At 39.5% G+C, this 27,906-nt stretch overlaps 1 protein-coding gene across 1 annotated transcript; it reads left to right on the forward strand.

Moving 5' to 3' along the window:
- Positions 1-26: 26 nt before the first annotated feature.
- Positions 27-27,906, forward strand: ZBTB10 (zinc finger and BTB domain containing 10). Its single transcript, XM_059862830.1, has 5 exons — positions 27-1,237; positions 8,365-9,262; positions 18,252-18,425; positions 20,258-20,433; positions 22,901-27,906. Exons 1-5 carry the CDS (start codon positions 314-316, stop codon positions 23,204-23,206), a joined length of 2,478 nt encoding a protein of 825 aa, XP_059718813.1. The 5' UTR covers positions 27-313; the 3' UTR covers positions 23,207-27,906.

Raw genomic sequence — 27,906 nt, forward strand, 5'->3', positions numbered from 1 at the left:
CCTCCCCTGCGGCGGCGGCGGGCGGCGGCCGCGGTGCATTGTGGGCAGCCCGTTGTTCATTTGCCACCCGACCCGATCCGGGGCCTGTCGGGACGGAAGCGCCGCCGCCGCCGAGCGATCGAGCGGGATCCATTGTGGGCAGCCCCGCGCCCGCCGCGATCCAGGCCGGACCCGGGGGAGCGGGGAGCGAGCGGCCGGACTTCGCTTCTCTCGGCCGCCGCCCCCGCACGGCAGCCGGGCGCCTCCTTCCCCCGCCCCGTTCCCGCGGCGGACGGAGCGCTCGGCCGGGCGGGGGGCGCGGGGCGCGCCCGCCATGTTCGCGGAGATAAACCGGCGGACGCTCGCGTTCCGCGGCGGCGGCGTCGTCACCTCCGCGGCGGCCGCCTCGGCGGCCGGGGCCGAGGCCTGGGAGCGGCAGGACCCCGAGGCGCTGAACGGGCGCGGGGCGGACGAGGAGGCGGAGCTGGAGGGGCTGGAGGCCGAGGAGCTGGAGGCCACCGCCGCCGAAGAGAAGGAGCTGCTGCTGCCCCAGGACGCGGCGTCGCCCCCCGCCGCCGCCGGCCCCATGTTCGCCGAGAGGAACCGCCGGACTCTGGCCTTCCGCGGCGGCGGGGGGCTTCTGGCCACCCACCCCGCCGCCAACAATGGCTGCGAGGCCGCGGCCTGGCCGCGGAAGCACTTCAATGGGCGGGGGGCGGACGAGGAGATGGAGCTGGAGGGCGCGGAGGGACTGGAGACGGAGGGGCTGCTGGAGGGCAAGGAGCTGGTCCAGGACGGGGGTTCGCTGAGTGACAGCAGCGACGACGAGGAGGACGGAGAAGGGGGCAGCCTGGGCGACGGCAGCGGCGCCGAGGGCGGCAGCTGCAGCAGCAGCCGGCGGTCGGGGGGCGACGGCGGGGACGAGGCGGAGGGCAGCGGCGAGGGAGAGAGCATCCGGCACTTCCCGCTGGCCAGGCCCAAGTCCCTGCTGCAGAAGCTGCACATCTCCTTCCAGGGCTCCTGGCTCAAGGAGTTCCCGTGGCTCTACTACTGCCAGGAGACCGGCCTCATGTCGTGCGCCTGGTGCACCGCGGCCGTCGCCGCTGCTGCGCCCCCCGAGGTGATCATGTCCGGCGCGCCCCTGCCCGGGGGGCACGACGAGCTCTGCAAGGGCACCCGCAACTACAAGCGCACCCTGCTCCTGCGGCACCACCTCTCCGCCGAGCATCGCCTCAACGAGCCCGGCAGCGCCGAGCAGGTACGACACGGGACGGGGAGGGGGCGGCGGGGAAGGAGGGAGGGGCAATCCCGGCCTCCCCTTTGCATAGGTGAGGTTTTCCTGTGCTCACGTGTGTGAACTTCTCTAAATGGCTGCTCGTGGTTGTTGCCCGGCGGGCTGGCCCTGCCGCGTTGCTCTCTCTCGCCGCGTCCGGAGCGGGAGACGAGCCCCCTCTGGGATTTGGGGTGACTCTCCCGCTGGATGTGGGCAGGCACACAAACACAGCACGAGCTGCGGTTTGTGGCTGTATTCCGTTCCCGTTATCCGTCCGGGTGCCGCTTTCATTAGTTCATCTGTTTATCTCGCAAAGATAAACCGGCGATGTGGGAAAAAAGTTGCGTACGAGTCCCAGTGTCACAGCACTGATTTAAATACGCTCGTTACAACTTCCTCCTGCGGTACAGGCGGAGGGAGGGCAGTGTCCGGCCAGCGACCGCTTGTGAAATGGGGACGCGGCGGCGTGAAATTGGAATCGCTCTGCCGTGCTTAGCGGTGTGGCCCCGGTGCACTAATCGAATAACTCCGTGTATTTAAGTTCTTCGCGCTGAAATCTTTTTTTCCCGATTGCGTTGCCTTAGATTGAGTTGCTGAGCAAGAAGTCTGCAATCGCTTGGTGTGTATTTGAGATAAACATGTGGTTTCCTGAAAGCCGTGTTACTATGCCAGCACTCCTCTAACGCTGTAGGAGTAGTGAAACTCTTCACGTTCCCCGCTGAACTTTAAATCGCTGTGTTTCTTGGCTGCTTTCACGAATGAGGCAGCGCTTGCCCTAGAATATATGAGGATGAAAAGCCCCTAAAGTATGCTTGTGTTGAATCCGCAGCCTTCTGCAGCCTTTTCTCCTAGGGATGCCTGCGCTGCTAAAGTTCGCTGGATCGCTTCGTTGGCGTTAAACTTGCCTGCGGGCATTTGCCCTAGTGTTGCTTCAGGTTAGGCTAGTCCTTGAATTGTTAGGCTGTTAGCCGGAATTAATTGATTAGTCACTCCGTTTTTCTGCATTTAGAATTCAGTTTTAATTAAAACACCCACCTTGGCTGGGTAGCTTTATTTGGAGTCTGAAATGTAGTGCGGTAGTTAGATTGAGCTTATTGCTTGAGCACTCTTAAGGAGCTCAGGGTACCTTGGACAAGAGCTGCTAGTCAAATATTAGGGCAGGATTACAGGATGACCTGTAAAATATTAGATGAACGATAGTTTCCTTAGAACTACTTGGAAAATGTATGCAAATTTTTTGTGAAGCTATTGCAGGACTGCAGGGGAAGCCTTATGGTGCACAAATGCCAGTAATCCAAAATATTATTTTTGGATTTACAAGTGCAACATTCACCTTCAAGATGATTAATGCTACATTTTCAGCGAGTGTAGTTTTATAGCAGCTACTGTTACAGATATTATGTTATAGTAGGTCATCTTAACAGTTTTCTTCAGTCTTCTGGGGTTTGCTATTCACTCTGCAGTGTTTTAGCCAAACTTGCTTTCAACTAGTTGTTTCTAATTAAGAGACTTATATTCTTAGTTTGTTTTACTTCTTCATATCTTTGAAAATGTTCCAGTTTTGCATAATGCTATTGCAGCGTATTCCTTACCATCTTGTTGACTAGTTTCTAACTTTGAGTTGTGAATGATTACTCTGTAGAAGTATGTTATGTCACTTTGTAGCCTCCTGTGTTAGTGGATGCTGCTAATCCCTGCTACACTTGGAAGTTTCTCTGTCGGTTTTTAGCTGTATTTAAATAAAAGCTGTTCCAAGCATTTTTTCTCTACTCAGATAACTATTTTTTTTTTTCTTTCTGTCCTCTTACCCTGAGTCTGTTGTAAAACTGTTAAATACTGGGAGGGTGGAAGGGAGGACAGAATATTGGTTTGTTATCACAGTAGCCTATGAGTTAATGTAAGTATGTATTTGATGATTGTAAGTGTTTATTTGAAGACCTTTCATTGCCATGGGAATATTTGTAAAAATGAGTCTCTGCTTTTATATCACTGATAGTTTAAGAAAAAATATTTGTACTAACTGTGATAATAAATGAAACAGTGGGATAGATGAGTCAGTGGTTCTTCTGCACTGTACAAAAAATAAGGTTGGGACAAAGGTAGCTGTAAAGAGATTTTTTTTCGAGTGGAAAACAGTGCTTTGTGCATCCTCCTGCAATTACACTTCAGTTAAAACCTTCTCACGAGGGAAGGAATTGCAGTTTTTCAGGAGTCAGTGTAGTTTTCTTTGTGGCGCACTTTCATGTTACAGTTGCTTTATCAAAAACCTGAATAAGAATCTCTGTTTTCTTTCCCTTCTATGTTTTAATTTCCGTATCCTTTCATACTCTTAATGGCACTTGAATTTCTTTTGATACATATGTTTAAATTAATACCAAAACAATAGCCCCATTTTTTTCTAAATGCCATGATACCAGATACTTGGAACAAAAGTAGGTAATTTGTACCCTGACCGTATTTCCAACATACATAATGAGGCAGCAAAGCCGTTCAGATTTAATGAAACTTGGGAGAGAGCCTTCAGCCTTTGTGTTAGAGACAGCACACATGTATTATGGACTTGACAAGCCTCAACTGCAGGGCATGTTTAGCAGCTGCTAATAAACATATGGCATAGTGCCACCACTCAAGCGCAGAAAGGAAATTGTAGGTGTTAAGATAGTAAAGCAGTGGAAATTTCTATAGGTCTGTTGGATATTACACTTGTGAAGAAATGAGTGATGATTTCAGTTTATTTTTGGGATACATTTAATTTGGAATGCCAAAATACATCACAAGTGGTTGCAGCTGCTGTAATTCAAGGGTATTGAGCTGTCAACCAATGCTTCCTTCTAAGACCAAATTCTTGAATCTTTTTCTATTCTAGTTTTTAAAATAATAATTTTTCTCCACATTAAAGCTTAAGGAAATTGTCATAATCTTGAAACTACCTTTGTTTTTGTAGTGAACAGACTATTGTGTTGCAAAAATCTTAAGAAATGGATGCTTAGTGGGAAATCATGGCAAAATATTTTAATTCTTTGATGGATTTAGGTCCATAAGATACAGATTTATTGGCTGCTGCAGATTCCTCTCTTCAAACCATCTTCTTAAAACATTTTCTTTCTGGACATAATTTAAAACTAAGCCTTGGAAATACTGCCAGAAAAGCTTTCTCCAGTCTAACAGGCATGTTGGTTTAAAGCAGAAGCTCACCAAAAGGAGGAAGGCCTTTGATGTGTTATTTTTTCCATGTGAACTGGAATTGTTTGCATTATGTGAGCAGTGATGAATGGAAGTCATGCTTCAGATGTTAGAGTTACATTACAGTGTTCTAAGTTAACTTCTTGACTTACTCTTAGCAGAGTGAAGAAGTTGAGGAAGAAGTCAGGCCTTAGAGTAAACACTATTACTTAGTGTGTTTTTATTTAGTGTTTTCATCAAACCTCAAACTACTCAGTTTGATATTAGGCAATTAATGAAATTATTTGAAATTGCTTAGTTGTCTGTGAGTGGTGCTTTGTGTATACAGTGACAGTGGAGCATTGTGTGCAGCTGATGGGACCATATTTTGAGTTCATTTTCCTCTGCACGTGATTAAGAAGCTACTGATAGCTTAGAAGATACATTTACCAGAATAAGAATTAATCTGGGGGCACAAGGCACTGCTGTAGAGCAAGATGTGGTAGTGGGGAAGGGATTTAAAAATGTGCCATAATTGCTTTTCATATGCATGTAGCTGAGATGGAATCTGTGGTTAGGCTGGTTTGAGTTTTTCTTATTTCTTCCTGCCCTCACTATTCTTCCTTCCAGGGACAGAGTATGCTGATGGAACAGTAGGAGAAAGAAAACTAAACTTCTCGTAGCAATTTTGATCATCTCTTTCTGCTCCTGTTAGCTTTTGGGCAAGTTTAATTAATGAATTACACATATAAAATAGTAATTTGTCTTTGTGTGTATTCTTTTGAAACTGAGCACAGTATTAGTTTTGTTAAGCAGTCTCTGTTCTGTTACAGCTCTTCTTAGTCTCACCCACAGAGAGACGTTTTTGACTTAGAGCACTGAAGATCGCATAAATTAAAATGAAAATGGGCTGATTTTTATCTTTTATTCCTTACTAGTGTTTGTTAAAGGATGAGGTAGTTCGGTGTTGGGGTAACTTAGTTGATGAGACTAAGTTGGGGTCTGTGTTCTGAAAATATAGTTGACATCTAAGCAAATATCATTAGTTTGTTGTTTTCATTAGAAAAAAACTGAACACTTATGATGATGTAACTTACATGACACAGGAGTTTGCAAATAGACTTTTTCTTGTAATGATTTTGTGCATCTTGCCTTCTGTTGAACTGTATTGTATTTTTTCTGTATCAATGTCTAAATCTCTCACAGTAATATTTTGTTCATTTTTCTCATAATATCAGTTCTACTTTTCATACTTAGTGTACATAGACTTGATAACTGCTCAGATGTCAGGACTTCATCTGAGTTGTGACACTGGGGTTGACTGTACCATGCCAGCAGTAAAACAGTTGGTTTTAGTACTGCAGTTAGTTTTAGAAATGTTTATGCACCCACTTCTGTAAAGCTATAATACTGATTAAAGCTGTAATACTGATTGATCTCTTTCTCCAATGCACACCCCTAACACTTGGACACAGGTTGCATAATATCTCATTTTTCCACTCAACCTTCTGGTCTTGTCATAATGAAGATTTCAGTCTTGTTTTTGTGTAGCACATTTGTGATCTGCAGCTCCTCTTCACCGTGCTGGCTTGTCCTGTTCTCAGGAAACAAAACCCCCACATTGTAAATATAAATTTATTTTTTTGTCCCAGCTGGATTGGGTACTTATACTTGCTTAGTTAAAATGTACTCTTTTGCCATTATTTAATCAGACATTTGTCAAAAGAAAATAACTGCTGCAGGTAGTTTTTTAAATTTTATGTGGTGTTCAATGTGTTCTCAGAGAAGGAAATTGGCAGCTATCATAGCATCTACCTAACATTTACTGTGTGAGGTGCAAGTCACTGGTGATTGACGAGCCTGACAACACTTCAGGGTACTGTCATTTTCATCTTAATCTGATCCAGTGTCAGTGTAATTGGTGTTTTGAAACTGTGCAGTGCTCCGTTGCTAAAGTGACAGGAAGCTAGTCCAGAACCAAAATCTGCTGAGAGCTTGGAGTGACAGCCTTAGCTGTCCCACACCTGGAGCAAACTGTTTCACAGTCTTGATCTGAGGTAGCACTTGGGGTGTGTCGTAAAGTACACAAAAAAAATTAAGATGAGGTGGGCAAAGATCTACTGCTTGTTTTTGCATAAAAGCCTAATTGCTTTTATTCCTTCCTCTTTAATGAAGTGTTTTTCTGAGACAAGTAAGAGATTCAGGAGAAACTTGAATGTGACAGTAAACTGAAATTTCTCTGCAGGAGATGCTGAAATGGCACAGTTTCTGTTTTGGTTATACCAGGCCTTATTTGCTGCTTATGTATGTAAACACCGTTTTAGATGTAGGTACAGCTTCAGTTGTCATTCCAGTGATCCATACTGGGATTATAAATTGAGATGAGTACTGATTTAATCCACTGTTTCTGTTTTGGTTATACCAGGCCTTATTTGCTGCTTATGTATGTAAACACCGTTTTAGATGTAGGTACAGCTTCAGTTGTCATTCCAGTGATCCATACTGGGATTATAAATTGAGATGAGTACTGATTTAATCCACTAGGGTCTATGGGGTGGAAAGTGACCTTTAAAATATATGTATCTGGTTTCTGCCATAGTCACAAATTGAGTAGTACTTTCCTGCAATGTGTATTTTAGCTCCAGCATAGCTTATGGGCTCATGACAGTGCTAACTTTACCTTCTTAATACTGATTTTGACCTGTAATGTTGAGGCAGGTGAGCTTTAACACCAACTCTCGTTCCCTAATCAGTGAGGTGTTTTAGGAGCTGAGAGAAGAAAATAATTTGTCTTGGAGCTATCCACCTTGTTTGCTGGGAAAGAAGGGAGAATCTTGGAGATGTAGTATGAAACAGACTGTCTTTGTTGCTGCTCTTGATGGCAGCATATGTCAACCCATATAAGTATGATCTCAAATATGCCAGTCTGTGTTTTCTGCTTTCTCCTAGCTGCTGCTTTATAGCATCTCTGAATTATCTTTATCTAAACATGAGTTAGAAGTCTTCTATGTGCTCTAAAATCCTGTTCAGATCTCTTGATCTCTCCCTTTCTGAACTAATCTTTAATAATGAATTATGTTTTGGTGTTGGGTTTTCTAAAAATATCAGGTTTTAGGAAAAATTTTGAAGCCATGTTTGAGATCACATCTTAAAAAGGTTGTGTGTGTGTGTAATAAGTATTGTGCCAGTGTTGACACTGGAAAGTTTGGGAGGCTTATTTCAAGAAAGCCTGAGGTAAGTATTGTAATGGAAGCTTAAGTTGGGAGTTTTTTTGTCATCTGCAGTATTTTGTCTGCTTGTCATGTGATACACTGTTTATTCCTAAACCTGCTGCAGTTAAAAAGCAAAGGATAAATACTTAATTTGTAAAACTGCATAAGAAATATATCTACTTTACCAGTATGTTTTCTTTAAAACATTCAAGATGGATTGGGACATACAGACCTAATCTGTGTCTGTTCATATCTCAGCATGAAGAAAATGTTGAATCACTTATCTGGGTTCCGCTTAATTGTTTAAGTGGAGATTTCTGGGGAAGAACAAGGGATTGGATATGTAAGAATCATGTAGTTAAATCTTTGGAAAGAGAGGCTCCTGAATCTTTAGTATATGTGGGTTAGGAATAGCAAGTACTTCACACTCAACTGTATATTTCCTTACTTTTGGCTGAAATTTCCCTTCCTTTGCCCTCAAGTCAAATCTAATTCTCTTTGTTTCAAACTTGTGGGTGGAAGGTGCAGAATGAGAGCATGATTTTTAGTGTTCAGAAATGTCTTGTCATTTATATATTTCTCTCTGTCTTTGTGGCCAAGAACATAAATAACAAAAAAATAGTTTGATTAAAATAATCATCTTCAGTTTATTTTCATATCCTTATTATTGTGTTGAAGAAGTAAGGAGAGCATTTGTTAAGAGTTAATTATGTTTATGCGGGTTTTTTTTAATTGCAGGAGGCAGAGTTACCATCAGAACTGAATAATGAAGGATACTGTGATTTTAACAGCAGGCCAAATGAGAACTCTTACTGCTATCAGCTCCTGCAAGAGCTCAACGAGCAGAGGAAGAAAGGCATTCTTTGTGATGTTAATATTGTGGTGAGTGGGAGGGTCTTCAGAGCTCACAAGAACATCCTGGTTGCAGGCAGCCGCTTCTTTAAGACTCTGTATTGCTTTACAAACAAAGAAAGCCGTAACCAAACCACTGTTACCTATTTAGACGTTGTTGCTGTTCAAGGTTTTTCTGTCATCTTGGACTTCTTGTATTCTGGTAACCTCGTTCTTACGAGCCAAAACGCCATTGAAGTGATGTCGGTGGCCAGCTACCTTCAGATGACGGAGGTTGTCCAGTCCTGCCGCAACTTCATTAAAGATGCCTTAAACATAAGTATAAAATCAGAAGCTCCAGAGACTGTTGTAGTGGATTACAACAGAAGATCTGTTAGTAGGGATGGTTTATCTCCAAGGGATCAAAAAGTTGCCAGCTTCTGGGCAACACGAAACCTTACCAACTTGGCAAGTAGCATAAAAACTGAGAATGATCCCTACCCTATTGATGAGGGCCAAATGGAAAGCTACCAAATGAATGACTGCAGTTGGGTCCAGGACAGCTCACCTGAAATGGCTGAAAATGAATCTCAAGGTGAGGGAAAAGTTTTTGTGTGGAATGACATGGGTGCACAGGGACAATCAGTTCAAGAACCTGGAAAAGCAAGAAGGAAAAACCAAACTGCAAAGAGATTTATTTATAACATACCACCTAATACTGAAGAGAACTCTGAAGATTGCTCAGTGTTGCAACCGTCAGTCCCATATCCAGAAGAAGATTTGTCATTTATTAAAGAAGAAGCAGGTAAATATTGCTTAATGACAATTATGTAATTTGAAAATTAAAGTACTGACTGCAGTACCTGACTACATAACTTTTGGTATTTTATTTTTTAAATTATTATGCTTTATGAATAGTTAATGTATGTATTTGAAGTACTGTCATTTGCCTGCCTTGCTTTTTGATGAACTGTTTTGAAAACTTACTGCAATTTAAGAGCCAAGTTAGGGGTGAATTTAAGACACAGCTGGAATGAAGTTCTTTAGATGTCTGTTGTTTCTAAAGCAGTTTAAAATGTATGCCTGCTTCAGACATCAAGGAACTGTGGATGTCTCCTCCAGGGGGCCTGCTCTGCTCCTGCCCATGGTGGGGAACAGACAAGCAGTAGTCCCACAGGGGGCATGAGGGACCACGGTAGTGCTGTGTGGTGCCAGCAGTTCCTGGGTACTCTGGTGACACGTGCCAGTGCAGAGCAGTGTGGGATGGGACTGAGGACATGTTTCTTCAGTACAAGAGACCTTCATGTGCTTAGCGAGTAGTGTGACACAACAGAGCAGCTCTGGAGAAGCAGCTGTGCTGAGAAGCACCTCTGCAAATGCTTGTTACTTATCTCTGGTCTTCATCTCTGAACTCTGGGTATGTCTGCTTTAGCTTTGCTTGGGAGTTGTGCTTGTGAAGTGAATTTCCTGCACTTCTCTTACTGGCTAAGATTTGTTAGACTGCACAGGATTCCTTCTGGCTGAGCTGAGGATAGAAGCTGTGTTTCAGGAACATGACAGTCGCTAATATGCCTCAGGTCCACAGCATCAGGTTAGATCTAGCCTAAGAGAAGCGCCTTTTGCTGCAGATAGTGGGGGATGTTGAGTCCTCAGCGAGTCCTCAGCACCCAAACAACAATTCTGCCTGTGCTGGGCTACACTACATGCTCTAGTTGCAGTGCCATGAAAGAGGACAGTAGAGGGTTTGAAGCAAGAGCTGAGGATGTATTAGCTGCACAAATACAAAATTTCTGACACGATTTAGCGTGTGATTTCTATTGATGATTTATAGGGGGTAAATATTCAGTGTCTTTTACTGATGGAAATACAGAGAATATGCCTACTGTATGATGGCACCAACAACAGATATAAATAGTTGTTTGGATCCTGTAGAATTTTGTATGTGTGCTGTGAAGATTTCTTGGGGAAATAATGGAGGGCATGGGCAGTGCAGTATGTTTAGTCCTTGTTTTTTGTTGGGTTTTTTTTTGGTTGGTTGGTTTTTTGACAGAAGCACCAATGTTTCCAGTAACTTGTTATGCTAAAGAATTAAATTACAAAATACATCCTTGTAGCATTTTGATGAAAAGAACTGTATTGGAGACAGAGCATACTGAATATGTGTTGTGGTGTCAGTCCAAAACCATTGGAAGTTCTGTGACCACAGGGGGAAGTTTATTTTACTGAGTTCTAAAATACTAGTCAACTAGTGATCTCCTTGGTATTTTCAGAGCACACCATATGTGTTCCTAAGTACATAATTACATTTTCTGTCAGTGTCAGAATTCTTTTGGAAGCAATACCTAATATTTTTGTTATAAGATCTTCACTTTTTTTTAAGTTCTTGAATGCATATTGTTTGAAACAAGAAGAGTGACTGAAGTAGGGCTTGGTATAACTTACTTTTCACCCACTTCTTCAGCCTTTGGTATTCTTTCTCTTCTGCTTGTGGCTCTTTTTCTTTGCTTTGCAGGGAGATTCCACTCAAACACTCTTCTTTTAACTACTCCCTCTATGCCAAAGAAAAGGTGGAAGAGGGAGGAGTGCAGAGTTGGAAGAATGTCAAGAATGAGTTGTAGAGTAACCTGCAGGTTATACAATAACTTTTTAGTTTTGGATTAAATTTCTTGTGGGGATGAAAAACTACCAAAAATAATAGGCACTGAGAAAAAATGCATAAGAAAATGTCATCTGGAGTAGATATAAGACAATTTTCTAAGAAGAAAAATAAAGAATATTAAATTCTTATATTCAGAGCTAAGGAGTGTGCTCTCCCGTTGGTTGCTAAAACGGAAATGACGAGCTTCTACTATTATGCTTTGTCATGTTCTGATGGGGGTAACACCAGTGGTTATGAACTGTCAGTTACAAGCAGGGGGAGTTTCTGTGCCCTTGATTTAGGTTTGGGTTGGTCTGGTGCTTTTGTGATGGTACTGTAGATATGGTGGAAGAGAGAAGCCTACTTAGGATCACTCTCACTGCAAAAATTTATCCCTGAAGCCACTTCCTTGAATTCTATAGTAAATGAATTTTCCAGTTGGGTACAGTTGGTAAGTATTAGATAATAAACAGTAAAAGCTTTCTGAAGCATCTGCTACCCCTCTTGTTCCAGTAAAGCAAATATGTTAAACTGCTCCTTGCTGAACATGAGTTTTTCTACTTGTATCCAATAAGGATATGTCAGCTGCTTCTTCTTCTCGCCCTGTGTTGCTGATGCCTTGTGAAGGCTGATGTAGAACAGAGGCTAGATGAAGTTAAGAATAAAATAGGTATTTATTAGAAGGCCTCAATGGACACACCTTGGGCAGTACAGGAGCCCAGCCAGGGCTACACCCAAGATGAATCTAAAATGGTCACAAAATGGACGACTGGTCACAGGGTCTCACACTCTTCTAAGTTCAGGTCCATTTGCATACTGGAGTTAATTGTCCAATTATAGCTTTAGCTTTTGAAGGCTCATCCTTCTTGATTTTCTCTCTTCAGTACACAATTGTTTATGCTCTTGGGCCTGAAACTTGGATCATTTGTCCTTGGTCTCCAGCTAGAGAAAGAATTGTTTTGTCTACCTACTCTGCGAAGAAAGCTTACTATCCCTTAATATGAAGCTCAGAACTACACACTAAAGCAGTACAGAATCTGAAAAACATAAAAGCTAAAAACTGAGGCATCATTGCCAGTGAGTTTAACACCATCCCTGTAAAAGTATCATGTTGGTGAGCTTTAGAAAAGCTTTAAAAATGTTAAGATAGATTTAAAATTCCTTGTACCGTCTTAGATTTACTTATATTTTACTTAAGTTTTGAAGACTTCTCCAATTTAGCTGTATTAATTATAGTAGCTGTTCAACTAAAACATGGAATGTTACCACCTATCTCAGTATTTTCTCTCCTAGTTGATAATCTGCTAAAAAGGTCTTTTACTGTTTACAGCCATCATTCATCCTACAATTAACCATTTACCATAGTGAAAATAACCATACAGACAGTGTATTACAGTCAGTGTTACAGTGTGTTACAAAAGATCATAAAAGCTCAGTGAACATAATTCATCATATGCTTGATGTCTGTTCATGGGGTGGTTTTTGTCAATTTTCATCACTTCTTAGGTATGTCATCTGAGCATGGTGTTTTTGTTGTTTTGTAAAGTTTCCTATCCTCAGACTTCAGAACACAGCTGTGAAGTGTTGCTTATGCTTTCTGGAACTGGCTGTGTTGATTTTTAGGAGACTTGCATGCAGTATCCCAGTAGCTTTATGAAGCTATGAGTGTGTAATTTGTTACTGTGATTTTCAGGCTAGATGATTCTGTACTCTGATGGGGGTGAGGGAAAGGATAACAAGGGCAGGATTAAAACAGTCCTTGGTGAGACGAGAGGGTTCCTAACTGATTTTGTAGGGGTTCTTAAGGAATTAATTCAGCTTGCTGTAGAAACAACTACTTTTCAGAAGGACACAAACAGCAGCTAAACCTGCTTACAGAAAAATGTAGTGCTGGTCCCAGCGTTTGTCATGATGCAAGGGAGGAGCATAACACAACTTGATTAGGCTTTACAATAAAGCAAGTATCTTTGTATTTGAAGAAATTGGGATTGATGGACTTATCAGGACATGTGTATATTTCTTTTAGGGATAAACCCCACTTGACTGACTGAGCTACAAAAGAAAAAAAGAATTGTATATTTTTCCTACTTTTCCATGGTACTATAACTCTGTCATATTTTTTCTAGACCTTAAGCTAATACCCTGATTAAAAGATTTAAGTTCCTTGATGGGCCTTTAACCACTTTATTTGCCCTATTCCCTATGTAATCCAGTATTGAAGGTGTCAGAGGTTTTTAGAAGTCATCTAAAAACACTGCAAAATCTGAGGGTCAACCTCTTCCCCCTTCATTCAGTTTACCTTTCCCAGGGATCATCCCAAAGACAAGCAGATTCCCTCCTCACATTCTCACAGTATGGTCTGTCTGTGAGCCTGCAACTCAAGGCAATGTTTTGTGGGGGTTTTTTTTGGTTATGTTTTTTTTTTGTGTTTTTTGTTTGCTTGTTTGTTGTTGTTGTTTTTGTGGATGGGTTGGGGAAGAAGGTTTTGTGGTATCTACAGATCTTCTCTGCCTGAAAATCCCTTTGAGTCCCAGTGTAATGCATTGACTTACTAAAAAGGGTCCATGAGAACATTAAACTCCCCCACAAAGAAATGGTATGCATGAGGAAAGTTCTTTACTTTCGTGTGTTTCACTCGTATAGTTGTTGGAGATCAGCAAAATAGCTTTCACTTTCTTTGGAAGGAATTTTTCAGGGCAGGTATGATAATCAAGTTGAAAAGCAAGTGCATAATATATTTGGCATCAGTTAGTGGTCTTCTGTCCGGGGTAGTTGATGCTAAATCTGACTCCATAGTCACAGCAATATACCACATTTTCATGAATGAAAAATAGTAAAAATTGGGAGCAATAGATAGACTATGAGTAAGACTGCTGTGGCCAAATGTCTTATGTCTGAGCCCTCTGTTGCAAGAGGCAGTTGAGCAGTAGTATGCTTCCAGAATAAGCCTTTTCAGAAGAAGCAAGGTTAAAGATGTGAGGAATTCTTTGGGAACAAAGAGAGCTCAAGATGCTTTCTTTTTCCCACCTTCCTAGTATGTCAGTCTTGGCAGTGCTGTTTCCTCTGTCATGTTACCTAACATAAGCAACAAATCCAGCTCTCTAATAGCAATCCAGATTGTATCAGTAGATTACCACTGCTTTCTTTGCAATCCTTGAAAGCTATGCCCTAATCGCTTATCCTGTCTACTTTCTGTCTTTTTTAATTGATTAGATGAGCAGTGTCAGAAATATATTGAAAAATAGTATTTAATTTATTTTAATATTTTTCTCTTATTTTGGCACTGTTTCCAGTGCTAATATATGTAAAGAAAAGAGAAGGTAAGTTCACTACAAACAGCTGTATCTAATGCAAAGTTTTGTATCTTTTCCCTCAGTGCACCATATGTGTCCTTTTCTATAATGCCCTGTTCAATAGCTTCTGTCAGTGAACTTCTCATTATTTCCCATATCATCACCTACTCAGTTATGTATCTTTTTCTGGGCCCCAAATCTGTATATTTCCTGATATAAACCAGAAAAAGTGAAATTTTTCAAACTAAGTTTGCTTTTGGCGTAGACATGTTCTCTCTTTCTGGTGGTGCACACCTACCTCTTGATTTCAAAACTGAAAATCATTGTATCTGGCTTCTGGTTATCCTTTTTCCTGAGAACAATGCAGTAGGACATAAAATCCTTTCACAATGTTTTTGATAGGTGTTTTTTTTTAGTGGTGTAAGAGCCACACAACCACTTCATTTTGTTTCACACTATCCTTATCTCTTGTCAAATCAACATAGTGTGAATTTTAGTGCTGATGATTAATCAGCTTCTTTGTATTCTGTTTTTTTAATTATTATTTTGGCTTTGCTTGTTGTTGGCTTTTATTAAAGATCAGATTACTGATACCCTTTTATCCATGCAGGCTAGAAGAATGGGCAAATGTTTGAGGTTAATTGGCATTTGGATTATTAACTTACACCTCTTAGAAATCAACTAAAGTGTAAAAAGGTAACCTTAGATCAAAGAAAAGTTGTGATCAGGTGGTTTAGTCTGGAGACACAGAATACTATTGCTTCTAATTAGTTTTTTTTTTCTCAGCAATCTGCCTTACCTGTCTATACTTTCACCCTTTGCACCCTATCCCCACTATAGTAGTATGACTGCACCCATAGTTGCTTTCAGCCTCCTATCAAGAGGCTATCATCTGGCTTTAAAGTGACCAGAACAGGTCAGATGATAATTATGTCTAGTTTTGCAAGCAGGTTTCAGGGGGCAGTAGCCTGGGTGAGAGGAGAAATGGGAGAAGGTACTATGAGCCACAGGGGTCTGTAAATGTGTTGCATTCTGGAAGCTTACCTGACTGTAGGCTCTATATCTAGCTGGGGAAGGTAGTAGAGGCTGGGTATTGCACTTCCAGCTTCCAGTCTGTGTGTAATTCTAGTCTATCTTGTTTGGATGAGCAATTAGACACTGAAGATGCCTTTTGCATGGTTTTGTTTTGAACACATTAAATGTGTGCTTAATCTAGAAAGCAGGTTTTCTAGGTCAACAAATTATTCTAAGAATAAGCATTAGGTTTAATTATTATCTACTTAGTCATGTATACTGAAGCATGAAGCATGTGTAGCAACCTCTTATCGCTTGTGGTATCTGTGCTGCTGTTCTTTCATGTTATAGTGGGTCTTCTCTTCCAGTTGGAGGTTGAAAGATTTAGTAGCTACTACCTACACTAGATGACAGCTCTTAAATTTATTTGGCTCTATGCTGAGTCTTGTGCTAAGATCTCAAATTATGCAGGGGTTTGAGTTCCTGAGTTCCGTCAGACTTAAATATCAGTTGTGTACATAAATGTTCCTAGTGACATTTAGTTTGTATTCTCATAAACACAGAAGAATTATCAAAGTGACAGGGTTATAAAATGTGCTCACCTTGGTCCAACTCTTGCCTATGGTCAGTCTTTGGTGTATGTTTATTCTGAAGGAAGCTATACAATAGTGCCTGTACACAGCATAACATTACATCTGTGTGCAGTAAAGATTTGGGTCTGTTGATCTTACAGATATTCATCCTATAGGGGAGGGAAAAGTGATTAAAATACTTTATTTTTGACTGATCTTTCACTGTTCAGCTACAGTTCTAGTACAGGGAGAAAAATCTATAAAGAAAGGATCTCATACTTTAAACGTCATAAAGGTAGGTTTGGGGTATTTTTTCCTCTGCTAGGTCCTGAAGCCTGCTGTAATTTGAAGGCTTTTAGCCTTAAGTCATCTTTGCTCTTACCCAGACTGTGCAACACTGTTTCCTCTCTAATCCTTTTCATGTGTATTACAGAAGGAAGTCTTCCTCCTCACCTCAAAGGAATGTGTAGTTGGCATGTCTATAGGGTATCTGTGTTCTATTCCTTGAGCTGTTGAGATGCCATTGCTGGAGTCCATCACTCCAAATTAGTATAAGGAGTTCTTGCCTCTTTTGGACATAACAGAAGTTATGTCAGTAATTAAAGGTAGAGTCAGTAATTTAAGAAATTTTCCTCACTGCTTTGTATTTTTTAAGGGAGACGGAGGTTTATTCCCTTCCCTCTTCCTTTTATAGCAAAATAGCAGTATTTTAACTCATCTAACTATTTCTCATCTTCATTTACTCAAGCTCTGCTTTTTAAAAGCTCTGGTGGAATGCCTAGTTTGGCAGTCATGATCCAGCTTTGCTTGTTGTTTGCCATTGTCTAATGGATAAGATAGAATTATAAGCTTCCTACTTGTTGAGTGATATCCTTTTGAACTGTTGTCTTATGTTGCAGACCGAATCACTGCTGCCAGTGGTAATGCTGCCTGAGCAGTAAATGAAACTACTGTATGTGTCTCATGCTGTGAGGATTTGTACTTTTTTCCAGTAAAAAAAATCTGTACTTTTTTCCAGTAAAACTGCAAGTTCAAAGTGTTTAAATATGCAGCTTGCCACTAGCTACATGAAATTCCAGTTCAGCCTAAGAGAATTTCCTTTCCCAAAAAAATCCTTAGAATGAACAGTGTAGAGATAAAAAGAAGTCTTTGGACTATTAAAATGTATAGTTTCAGGCTTGAAAGCAAGAATACTTCTCCTCAAGACTTTTCAAGTGGTGACATTGGGAATCCAGTGTGAGGACCCAACTACCATCCAGAGAAATAAAAGGAAATCTGCCAGTTAACCGCTATAGTTTGTTTATTTAAAAACTGTTTGCCTGTGAGGAAAGGAATAGATTTATGAGTTCATGATTTCCAACGAACTCCTGTCTTGGGGACTGGGGGGGAACATTGATTTGCACTGTTGCCAGAAGAGCTTTTGCCCAACAAATATGATTTTGTCAAATTGTTAGTGCAGCTTTATTGTGTACTATTTATAGTTCTCTGTGCTCTGTAATAGTGACTCCTTGTTCACTGATGCAGTTCTTACTTGTTATGCAGTATGGAATTAAACAAGCAAAGATCTTTTTAAGGCATTGTTCACTTCTGAATGGTTTTATTTTTTTAAAAGAGGAAAAAAGGATACAAAGACAGCATAAACTGCAGATCTTGTCTTAAGAGCAAATATGCAAACTAGTCTTTTAAGCTGTTATATTCCAAGTAATTACAGTCTCTTGAATTGATGTGGTTGTAGAGTAATGGAAATGATTATTCAGAAAAGCATTTAGACATAGCTGTAGGATCCTTTAAATAAATATATGTACACCATGAAGATATGTTAAGGAATAAAAAAATGCCATGCCTCTAGTAGACAATACTTACTTTTGTACCAGCTAGACTACTGTGGCAATCCAGGTGAAGTCACTGCACAAAGCAATTCTGAAGAGAGGTTTTCTGGTGGAAAACCTTTCAGCCCCCTCATGATGATAGTGAGGGAATACATATCCTTACCATCAAAGTCCCTGTAGTATGAAAAAGGCTTTCAGTTTTTCTCAGGATGAGGAGTAGAAATGGTGCTGTGGAGAGTAGTTCAACGGTCTCATTGAAATTAGGAATACAGTTATTTCTGTTTTAGTATTGAATACTATGTGAAAACATGCTATAATTACTATGTTAAGGTTACAAACTTTCTTGTCACAGTTAAAAAGGATAAAAAGGATATATATGTTGCTAAACAGATTAGATTGATGACTGATTAGAACCCAGGAAGCTAAAGAAAGAATGTGTCTTTAATAGCTACTTCAAGTGACTTCAAGTATGGACTGTTGCCGGGTACTTCAAATGACTTCAAGTACGGATTGCTGCCGGGTACTTCAAGTGACTTCAAGTATGGGCTGCTACCGGGTACTTCAAGTGATTTCAAGTATGGATTGCTGCCAGAATCTTGGCCAAAAGAAGCTTGGGAAAATGGTAAGTGTATCTGATGGAGAGTAGGTAGAGGGTTAGAAAATTATTTAATTGATCTTCTTCCATATCATTTGCCTTTCTGGATAATGTACTTCCTTGGAGGGAGGAAAAGGAATTCAGATGTATGGAAGAGTAAAACCAGAATGTGATTTATATCAGTTCTAGTGTTGTGACTCAGTGTGAAGGTACCTGAGGCCTTTTATAACCTGATAGCTGCCCATCCCTTTACTAAGCTAAATACAGATAAATGGCCTTTGAAATTGAAAATTTGGATGGTGAAGATATGGAAATAAATACAATTTTAAAAGGAGATCTCAGCATATGTCTTGCTATTAAAAATAAAAAACTTCATTGCAATAAATTTTTTAGTTCTGTATTGCTGTAATTAAGCCTTTTTCTGTCAGTTCAAGCAAGCAATTATCTGTAATTATTTTTCTGTCAGCAAACATACTGAAAATACCACCATATCCAAAACAATTGTTGCTAGTTTCTTACAATACATAAAGTCTTCAGTAAAAAAAAGATATCAAGTACTGGGCAATAGTAATGTTTACCTCTTCTCTTAACTGAGCTGTTACTGGGATGTGGTTCATGGTTTATTTTAAATATTTTGGGTAGAATAATTGTGGTCATCAGAAGGTGAAATTTGCTGGCAGTCAAGAAATTAGAAGTTGGGTCTTAAGAAGTCTGCCTGTTCTCAAACCATTAAATTCCCATATATCTTACAGCCCTGATGTCTGCCTGTGTAGGACTTACTTTTCTTCACACAAGCCATTATGTGATGTTATGTGGGCATGCAGCTCACATGAGTGCTCCAATATGCAAACTTGTGAATATTAGCAAAATGTAACTTCTGTGTTTGGATGGATTTAAAAGCTCAAAGGAGGCAACTTTAGAGACATGCCTGTGAGAATGTGCACATAATGTGTAATTACTTATGTTTTCTTCCTGCCGGTGTGAACACTAGAAACTCTTGCACGTAATCATGTAGCCTTAGCCAGTGTCTTTTGGATGCTTCTAGATGGTTAGGATTATGTTGATAAGTTCTCGCCTGTAGTAAGTTGAGTCAGTATGCTATTATCAAAATCATCCTTGTATTTCTCTGTGGCCTTCTCCACATCATAGAATCCTGTGGTGTTCTTTTTCACACACTAATAGGCAACTGTATTAAACTTGCTTTGCATGTATCCTTTGGGCAAACTATATAAAGAGTTCTCCTCCATCATAAGGAAGAAGTGAGATATTGCTACTTCCAGAAGTTTTTTCTGCTCTTTTTATTTTTTCTGCTGTTAGATCAAAGTAGAAAATAGGTAAAATCTGGACCAATAACTTCCTTTTCAAGAATTTCAGAATTTTGCTACCTCTTGGTGTTTATTCCTCTTGTCAATATTTATTCTTACTTATACTTTTTTTAAAGTCAGGTCTTGGTAGATGGTTCCTGCATGTAATTCTAAATAGAATATTGGAAGAGAAGATTACAACTGTCTAAATGCTGCAGAGTTAGAGGCTTTCTAATCCAGGACAAAATCTAGGACATCTAGGAAAATGGAATATTGGTAAATTGTGGTTAACTTACTTCAATTCATGAAATAAGACTTCCGTGGTAAAAATGACTTGGTTACAAGTAGGTATTTTTCTAGTAGAATTGTATATGCAGAACTTAGCAGCATTTATGATTTCTGCAGACAGGCATTGTCCTGATTTCACTGATGAAAAGTCATGTGTTTTGCTTTATTGTTTTGGCACCTGCTTATTTTTGTGCACTAGAGAGAACAAATTTAAATTATTTTTTGTGCTTTTCATCATCTTTTCTCCTGATGCTTCTTATCTTTTAGGCGATTCCTCTGCTTTAATCATGAACAAGTTGAAGTGTCCACACTGTAATTATGTAGCCAAATACAGAAGAACACTAAAGAGACACTTGCTCATTCACACAGGCGTGAGATCTTTCAGTTGTGACATCTGTGGGAAGCTGTTTACACGAAGAGAGCATGTAAAGAGACATTCCTTGGTAGGTAATCTCAAGCGTTTGTGTATATGTATGCACATGTATGAGTGGAGTTTTATGGGGTTTTTCAGGTGTTTTGGTAGTTGGAACAAACTGTTCTCTGATTTGACATAATGTAAATTGTCTTATCTCGATCTGAAATGGATGAAGATAAACATTTCTTGGATAACTGTCTCTTGTTTTCTTAATGAAAAATGCAGTGTCAACAAAGACAGTCATTTCAAATCAAGATTATTTTGAAGGTGATGTGATAAAGGGATGCAGTGTATATAAGTATTCAGTAGATAATGAAAAGCACTTTTGGCTTTGCTTTACTGCAGTAGAACAGCACATCTTGGTCTATAACACTGCATCACCATTTTCTGTCAGGGTACCCTGTTAATTCAGCAGTTGCACAATATCTCGAGGTAGTTCTGAAATGTTTATTTCACAACCACACAAAGCTATAGTATAGTATCTGCTTTAAGATTAGGAAAGAATGAAAAATATCCGATGCAGAAAGTAAACATCTGTCTGACTTGCATTCTGCCAGTGCCATAACCAGGAGTTCAGCTTACTCTGTCCTGTGCACATTGCATAACTCAGGATTTGACCTGAGTACTCATTTATATGAGGATCCAGAGGAAATTTTATCTGTCTTGGGTACTTTGTAGGTACTTTGTACTGAGTCTATAATGAAATTATGACTCCATAATAATATATATTATATAAAATCCAAGATGTATTTCAGGGCAGTAATAAAAGCCTGGTCATGTTGGTGAGAAAATAAGAACTTTTCTCCAACCTGTGATTTTAAAAATTCCCCTCATTTTGCAAGATGTTTTGTAGATAGATAGAAAAGGTTAGTTAGTACATGGAGTGGGGTAAATTGCACTTCTCCCAGGTGCTGCCCCTGGGCTGGGGCACCTCTCAGTATCTATAGAGGCTGTTGGATGAACACATCGAGAGCAGCCCTGCTGGGAAGGATTGGGGGTGCTGGTGGGTGAGAGGTGGGACATGAGCCACCAGTGTGCTCTCTCATCCCAGACAGCCAAATGCATCCTGGGCTGCATCAAAAGCAGTGTGGCCAGCAGGGTGAGGAAGGGCATTCTGCCCCTCACGAAACCCCACCTGGAGTACTGCATCCAGCTCTGGGGTCCCCAAAACAGGCAGGACATGGAGCTGTTGGAGCTACTCCAGGGGAGGGCTAGGAAAATGATTGGAGGGATGGAGCTTCTCTCGTATGGAGAAAGGCTGAGAGAATTGGGGCATTATTGCCTCATTGATGGCCATGCTCCTTCCTTTGTGGCTCACCTGAGAAGATGGCAGGCAGTGGGAGTTAGTTGGTCTACCAGGAATAGTAGAGGGGGACTTCGGTTTTCTGTCCTGCATTGTCTGACCAGGACTTGAAACTGAAGATTTTTTTTCCTCCAGGAAAGGAGATGAAGTCAGACAATGTGAAAACAGCTGTGGAGTGAGTTCAGAGCAGTTCTGTGCTATAACTGAAGTTTTCTCTCTCTGATGAAGTCAGAACACTTTTTTTTTTTTTCCTAGGTTTTTTTCCCCTCTCCCTTCCCCTTTCAGCTCAACAAACCTCAAACATTGTCTTGTGTGAAGTATTATAGGGTCTAGAGGCTGAGGAAAGCACATGTATCAGCTGTAAAGACTATACAGCAGAGCTGAAGTAACTATTTGTATCATGACCTAATTTATTTTTCCCCTCATCTGGGTGGTAATTTCTCTTTTATCTAAAATTGCAACTTTTTCAAATGAGATATTTAAGCACATAATTGTAATCTGTTGTGGGAACACCAGATAGAAGAAAGAAGTTTTCAACTTAATTTTTTCATAGATAATAACTAATATACATGGTTGCTGACTTTAGTTACTTGTACAAGCAACATACTTCCAAATTCAAAATCAAAATCTATGGTTAGTCAACAGCAGCCTTCTAATTTTACATGCAGACTCAAATAGCGGACAAAAAAATTACCTAAGGGACCTGGAAAGCTGATGTTGATTTTAATTGTGTTGAGAGGGAGAGGTCATGGAAGAAGAATTTTGCTCTTTAAATTCTTGAATGTAATAACTCTTGCTTGTTCTTAATATTTCTAGAATTTAAAATTGTAAAAAGCAATTTTCTAAACGAGCTATCTTGTGTGCAGTGGAAGGGTTTGTGCTGCTCTCATTGCTTCTGAGTCTTGTTCTGTGCCCTGAGATGTGAACTGAACACTCGCCTGTGTACAGAACAGGCGACCTGCTGAGCTCCAACAAAGTGGTTTGTTTGTGGGCAGTAGCTCATATCTGTTGAGGAATACATAAATAGATCTCCAGTAATCCTTCCTTACTCTGAATAGTGTTGGGTATCTTTTGGAAAAGTTAAAAATAGGAATTTTAATATTGTTATTGTTGTTATTAAGAGTTTTCTAGTACTATATACAAATGTAACCTGATGTGCCTATATTCAGCTGTTAAAATTTCTCTTCCGTAGGTGCATAAAAAGGATAAAAAGTATAAGTGTATGGTGTGTAAGAAGATTTTCATGCTAGCAGCCAGCGTTGGAATAAGACATGGATCGCGACGTTACGGAGTTTGTGTAGACTGTGCAGATAAATCTCAGCCTGGAGGGCAGGAGGGAACAGACCAGGTGCAGGACACAGATTTCCCTAGGGATGAAGAATACGAAGAAAATGAAGTGGGAGAAGGCGATGAGGAGCTTGGTGATGATGTAGAAGAACAGAATGACCAGTCTCGATGGGATGAAGGCGGGGAAGTTTGTATGCCTTTAGATGACTGACAGAGCATATGACTTCAGGGTGCTGCAAATGGACACTGTATGGATTGACTGTTTGAATTTTTGGACTGAAGGCTTGCGAAATATGGTACAGGCTGGATGGTAGTTATGTTGCTGTGAAAATGTAGGGTCAAAGCCTTATAGCAAAAAAAGGATTATTAATTTTTTTATGATATTTGCACAGGACTGTACAGCATACAACCATTTGGTTGAATTATACAGAGTCCTCACATCTACAGTCAGTTATCAAAAGAAAAATGTATTTTTTATTATTTATAGGCTATAGCTACTTGGGTCCTATTCAGACATAGTAGTAACTGTAATTATGTTACACATTCATGTGTCCATTAACATGAATGAAGAAAATTGCAATTTGGTATGGAAATACAAAGACAGCTTTCCCAAATCCACTCGTACTTTTGTCAGCGAGTCAGTGAAGCTAATTTGGGCTGGTGGCTCATTTTCCACAAGCATGTCTTTGCCATACAAACCTTACCTCTCCTGTAATCTGTAGGTGAAAGCCAATCATTTAAATATGTGTCACAGATATTGCCAACATCTTATTGAAATTTGGGTTGAAAAGTTTTGGCTCTATGCTGGCAGGTGCTATGGGTGATAAGCACTGGAGAAGTTTTTAATGGCATTAATTTAGTGTCTCTTTTTGAAGAAGGTTGTTGTTGATTCATCAGTTTTTAAACGATAATGCAGAAGAAATGACCAGTAATGAAAATAATAGACTGATCAGAGCATGGTAGCTCTTGTGCCATTTAGTCAAAAGAGACAGTCATGCTAAAAGGTATCTGATGTAATAATGTTTCTTCTCTCTTCTAAGGCCCCTCTTCTCTCAAAATTTTTTTGTTTCCCTGGTGTATACCTCAGTCCCACAGAATAAAAATGCAAGGAATGGAGAAAGTGTCATATTAAAACAACTTTTTGGTCAATAATTTCTTACTTGTCCGTTTTTTGGCTAGTTTATGTGATGTGAATTGGACACTAGGCTATTGTGCCCATCGTTCATCATTGAACACAAACTATTTTTTATTCTTTTGTACTTCATGGGTTGTTGTTAGTATTTAATGTAAAGAAACTACATTTAACTTGCTCATTTGCTGGATTTTTTTTTTAAGAAAAACAAGAAGTCCAAAGGAAAAAATGCTCTTTGTTTCAGATTTTCTAGGAGGCATTGAAACTTGAATTTTTGTAGCCACGTAGTTCTTTTTTTTTTTTTTTTTTTCCTAAGCTTGTAATATTGTACCAATGATTTCAGGCCCCTTTCATAGGGAGGGGAGGGCATTACACCTTCACCTTAAACGCCTCTGTGTTGTCTAGCCTAAGGCAAGTTAATTCAGGCAATCATTGGAACAATAAGTCTGATGTATTATTATGTCACAGTGAGTAAATATGCAGAGAGCATTTGTCATGACATGTAGCTAGGCCAGTGTGACAGTACTGTATAAAAAACAATTGAGGGTCACCATATTTTTCAACTTTGTTTAATTTTAAAATGAGTATTTTTTTCCTATTTTATGTCAGGTAACTAAATTATGGTAGTTGTGTGGGTAACTTTGAATTATGCTTTGATGGACAAAATCTTACTGGTGCTCCATCTGATCAAAGTTGGTATGTATTTAAAGAGACAAGCTTTACTGTTGTCCATAGAACAGTAACATAATGTTAAGACATTGTTTTTGCTGATGGAAACTGAGATGATAAGTTTGAACTACAGTTATATGGGAATTAAAATGCTTTTTTTTTATCATCCACTTGTTTCATTGGTAGTTTCCACATCATTGTAAACCTGACATGAATAGTTTTTTGGGGAGGGTAGGGAGGGTGGGATACCTTTTTTTACACTGCAGATTACATTTTATTCTCATTGTTCTAGACTGAAATGAGTAATGTGTAATTCTGGTGGGGTCCAAAGTAGAAATTAGTTGGGCAAAGATGATATGAATGAAAAAGTATTTTAAACGTTAAAGTAATGTTCTGCTTTGTGAATATGTAAGTATAGCATAAAGATTTTTCCATCCCATTTATCCCTTTTAAAACCATAGTTTACAATTGGTAGATCTGTCTATATATATAAATATATATATATATGAAATTCACCTAAATCTGCTTTATTAGAATACTGCTCACTTAATGCTTAGAAACTGGACCTGGCTCTACATTTTTAATGTATTTTCCTTTTTTTTTTTTTTCCTTTTGTTTTGTTGGGATTTTTTTCCTCAAGGTATGAACTTATTCTCTTGGAACTGAATCTTCTTTTACTACTTAAATCATTTATGTATATCTGGTAAATTATGACCAAATTTGTTGTTAGACTGCATTACAGTAAATTGAAATATACACTTGGTACACTACAGAATCGTTGTGCTTTTGTTCTGGTTCTGTTTGGAAAAGCAGGCCTTAGTAAACATTTGTGTTATTTATACCTATTCAGTTATTTTTCACTGGCCTTAATATTCTGTTGCATTGTGACAATCATAATTTCCTTGGTAAAGCTTAACAGCTTGCTTTTAGAAGTTGCATGTAATTGCCCATGGTAGGTTGGAGAGAGAGGGTGGCTGTCTCTAGCAAACAGTGTGAAATACTTCAATGTAAGTCCACTGTTCTTGTCCTGGAGAACCATAAGAATTCAGGTGCTATCTCCAGTCTGGTTTTTCTGAGTTGTTTTATTTAGAAGTTATTTTAAATATGTTAGCTTGATTTGGTATAGTTCTAAATTAATAAAACAAAACTTCTGAAGACTTAGTTCTTCAGAGACAGGCTCAAGTTTCTTCATTATTATAAGAATTAGGAAGAGATTTTTCTTTGTGCAAGAAATTCTTTCCCTCAAGAAAGGCTGAAGTTATGCTGCAGTAACACAGCAATGGATTTTGTCTGTTTTGAGATTTTTTTTTCCATTTTAAAAGAAGACTGATGCCCTTAAAATGTCATATTTATCAAATGAGAATATATTCAGTCTTTCATTTTGTCTTCTGATGAATTAATTTTTGACCCAAATGTCTGCAGTTTGTGTATTTGGGCAATGCCACACAAGTAGTTTTATGAAAAGCATCATGTCTGTTACTAAAACAAAGTTTGTCTGATGTTGGGATTCCCCCTTTCTCTGAGGGTTTTTGTTTGCTTTCTGCTCTCTTCAAGCAGTAGTGGGTAAATTTTAGAGAAAATCATACAGAGCAGTTTCTGGCAGGGCACCGTGATGCAGGACAAAATTTAAATTAGTAAGTAAAATCACTTTAGATTCACAAGTAGAAGTTCTGGTCAAAGTAGGTCAAATGATGTAAGGAAGACACACAACATAAAATGTTTTTGCCTTATGTCAGTATTACTACAGTGCATTAGAAAGCATTTTTCAATTGCAATGACAGATGCATCTTGCAGAGGAAATGGCACTTCCAATTACTTAGACAAATTTTGTAGTTCAGCTTCCAAACAATCCTCTAGTAAAGTAATTTCTGCCATGAAACCAGTTTTGAAAACCACAAGTTGTATTTACTTGTCAGCATGCATCCTAAGAAGTATGAGTAGCAATTACTTGTTCCCATACTGCACACCTGGTTTTTGAGATGTGTAGCCTTCTGCAAATGCAGTTTTCAGGTATCACTACATGTCACTACTCTTTCTTCTGACAAGAATAAGCATTATCAAGTGAAGAAAAGTTGGGGGCCAGGACACTGACATGAGGTGTGCTCCTAGTTGTGGGTCACAGCAGTAATGCTGTTAGCAGAAGATGCTTTCCTTTCTAGCTTTAAGCTTTTAATAGGATTTGCTTTAATGAGGCCAATCTCAGTTGTTAGCTTGCTTTTAAGTTTTGTTTCACTTGACTTTTCTTGCTCTTGCCACCCAGTAACACAAGTCTCCCACCTGTTCCAAAATACTTTTGTAGTTCTGCTGATTCCACATAGATGCAAAATTCACTTTTGTAAGTACTATACCTTGTTTGCTGTTCCTTTTTTACTTTGTTGTATTTAAATGGCTTTAGAAACTGAAATGAAAGCAAGACAATTGACACCACCACCAGCCCAAAATATTTGTGCCAAATGAAAAAAGGAGCAAAATGTGGAGTGCAATGTGATAAGAAAAAGTCTGTTGAGTTTGCATTGTTACAACTCCTCTGGTTTGTTACTTGAATGTTTTGGACAATTCACTGTACTTTCTCTAGCACTAGTTGGTGACAACCTTCTGATGAAGAAGCTATGCAAGAAGCCCACTTTTGAGTTTATTCAGTGTCTTCAGAATGTGGTTCAGCCTCTGCAGAGGTAGTAGCACTGAGTAGTTTTCTGTAGATATTTTACTGTAGATCCTTCTGTTAGCATCCCTCTTCACTGTGTGATCTCATTTTTTTATTTGATAAATGTTTGCTCCTTTGCCTTTTATACATTTTAATAGCACATCACTGTGCATTGCCGAACAGTATGGTAACAGTTACATATTGACACAATGGAAAAGAGAAATTAGTTGGTTTTCATTTAGTATCTTTTAACAAACCTGTAATGAAATAATTCCTATGTAATAAAGAAAATACAGGTTTGAAATCCAGGGGAAGGGGTGTTGCTGATCAGAACCCTTTACCATTAAAGATTCCGTGTATAATTCACCATGGGTTGTAAAAATAATTTTATGTGGGGAAAAAACTTAAAACTACACTAGAAAGATCCTCTGACTTAAACTTGAAAATAAAATTGGCTTATCAAGTA

This window comes from Haemorhous mexicanus, chromosome 1, assembly GCF_027477595.1.
Source record: "Haemorhous mexicanus isolate bHaeMex1 chromosome 1, bHaeMex1.pri, whole genome shotgun sequence".
Taxonomy (NCBI): domain Eukaryota; kingdom Metazoa; phylum Chordata; class Aves; order Passeriformes; family Fringillidae; genus Haemorhous; species Haemorhous mexicanus.

Excerpts from the sequence above, each read along its gene's own strand:
- ZBTB10 (XM_059862830.1), top strand. The coding sequence starts at position 314 with ATGTTCGCGGAGATAAACCGGCGGACGCTCGCGTTCCGCGGCGGCGGC. Across the intron at positions 1,238-8,364 it reads AGCCCGGCAGCGCCGAGCAG|GAGGCAGAGTTACCATCAGA; the intron begins GTACGACACGGG and ends TTTTAATTGCAG. Across the intron at positions 9,263-18,251 it reads ATTTATTAAAGAAGAAGCAG|CTACTTCAAGTGACTTCAAG; the intron begins GTAAATATTGCT and ends TGTCTTTAATAG.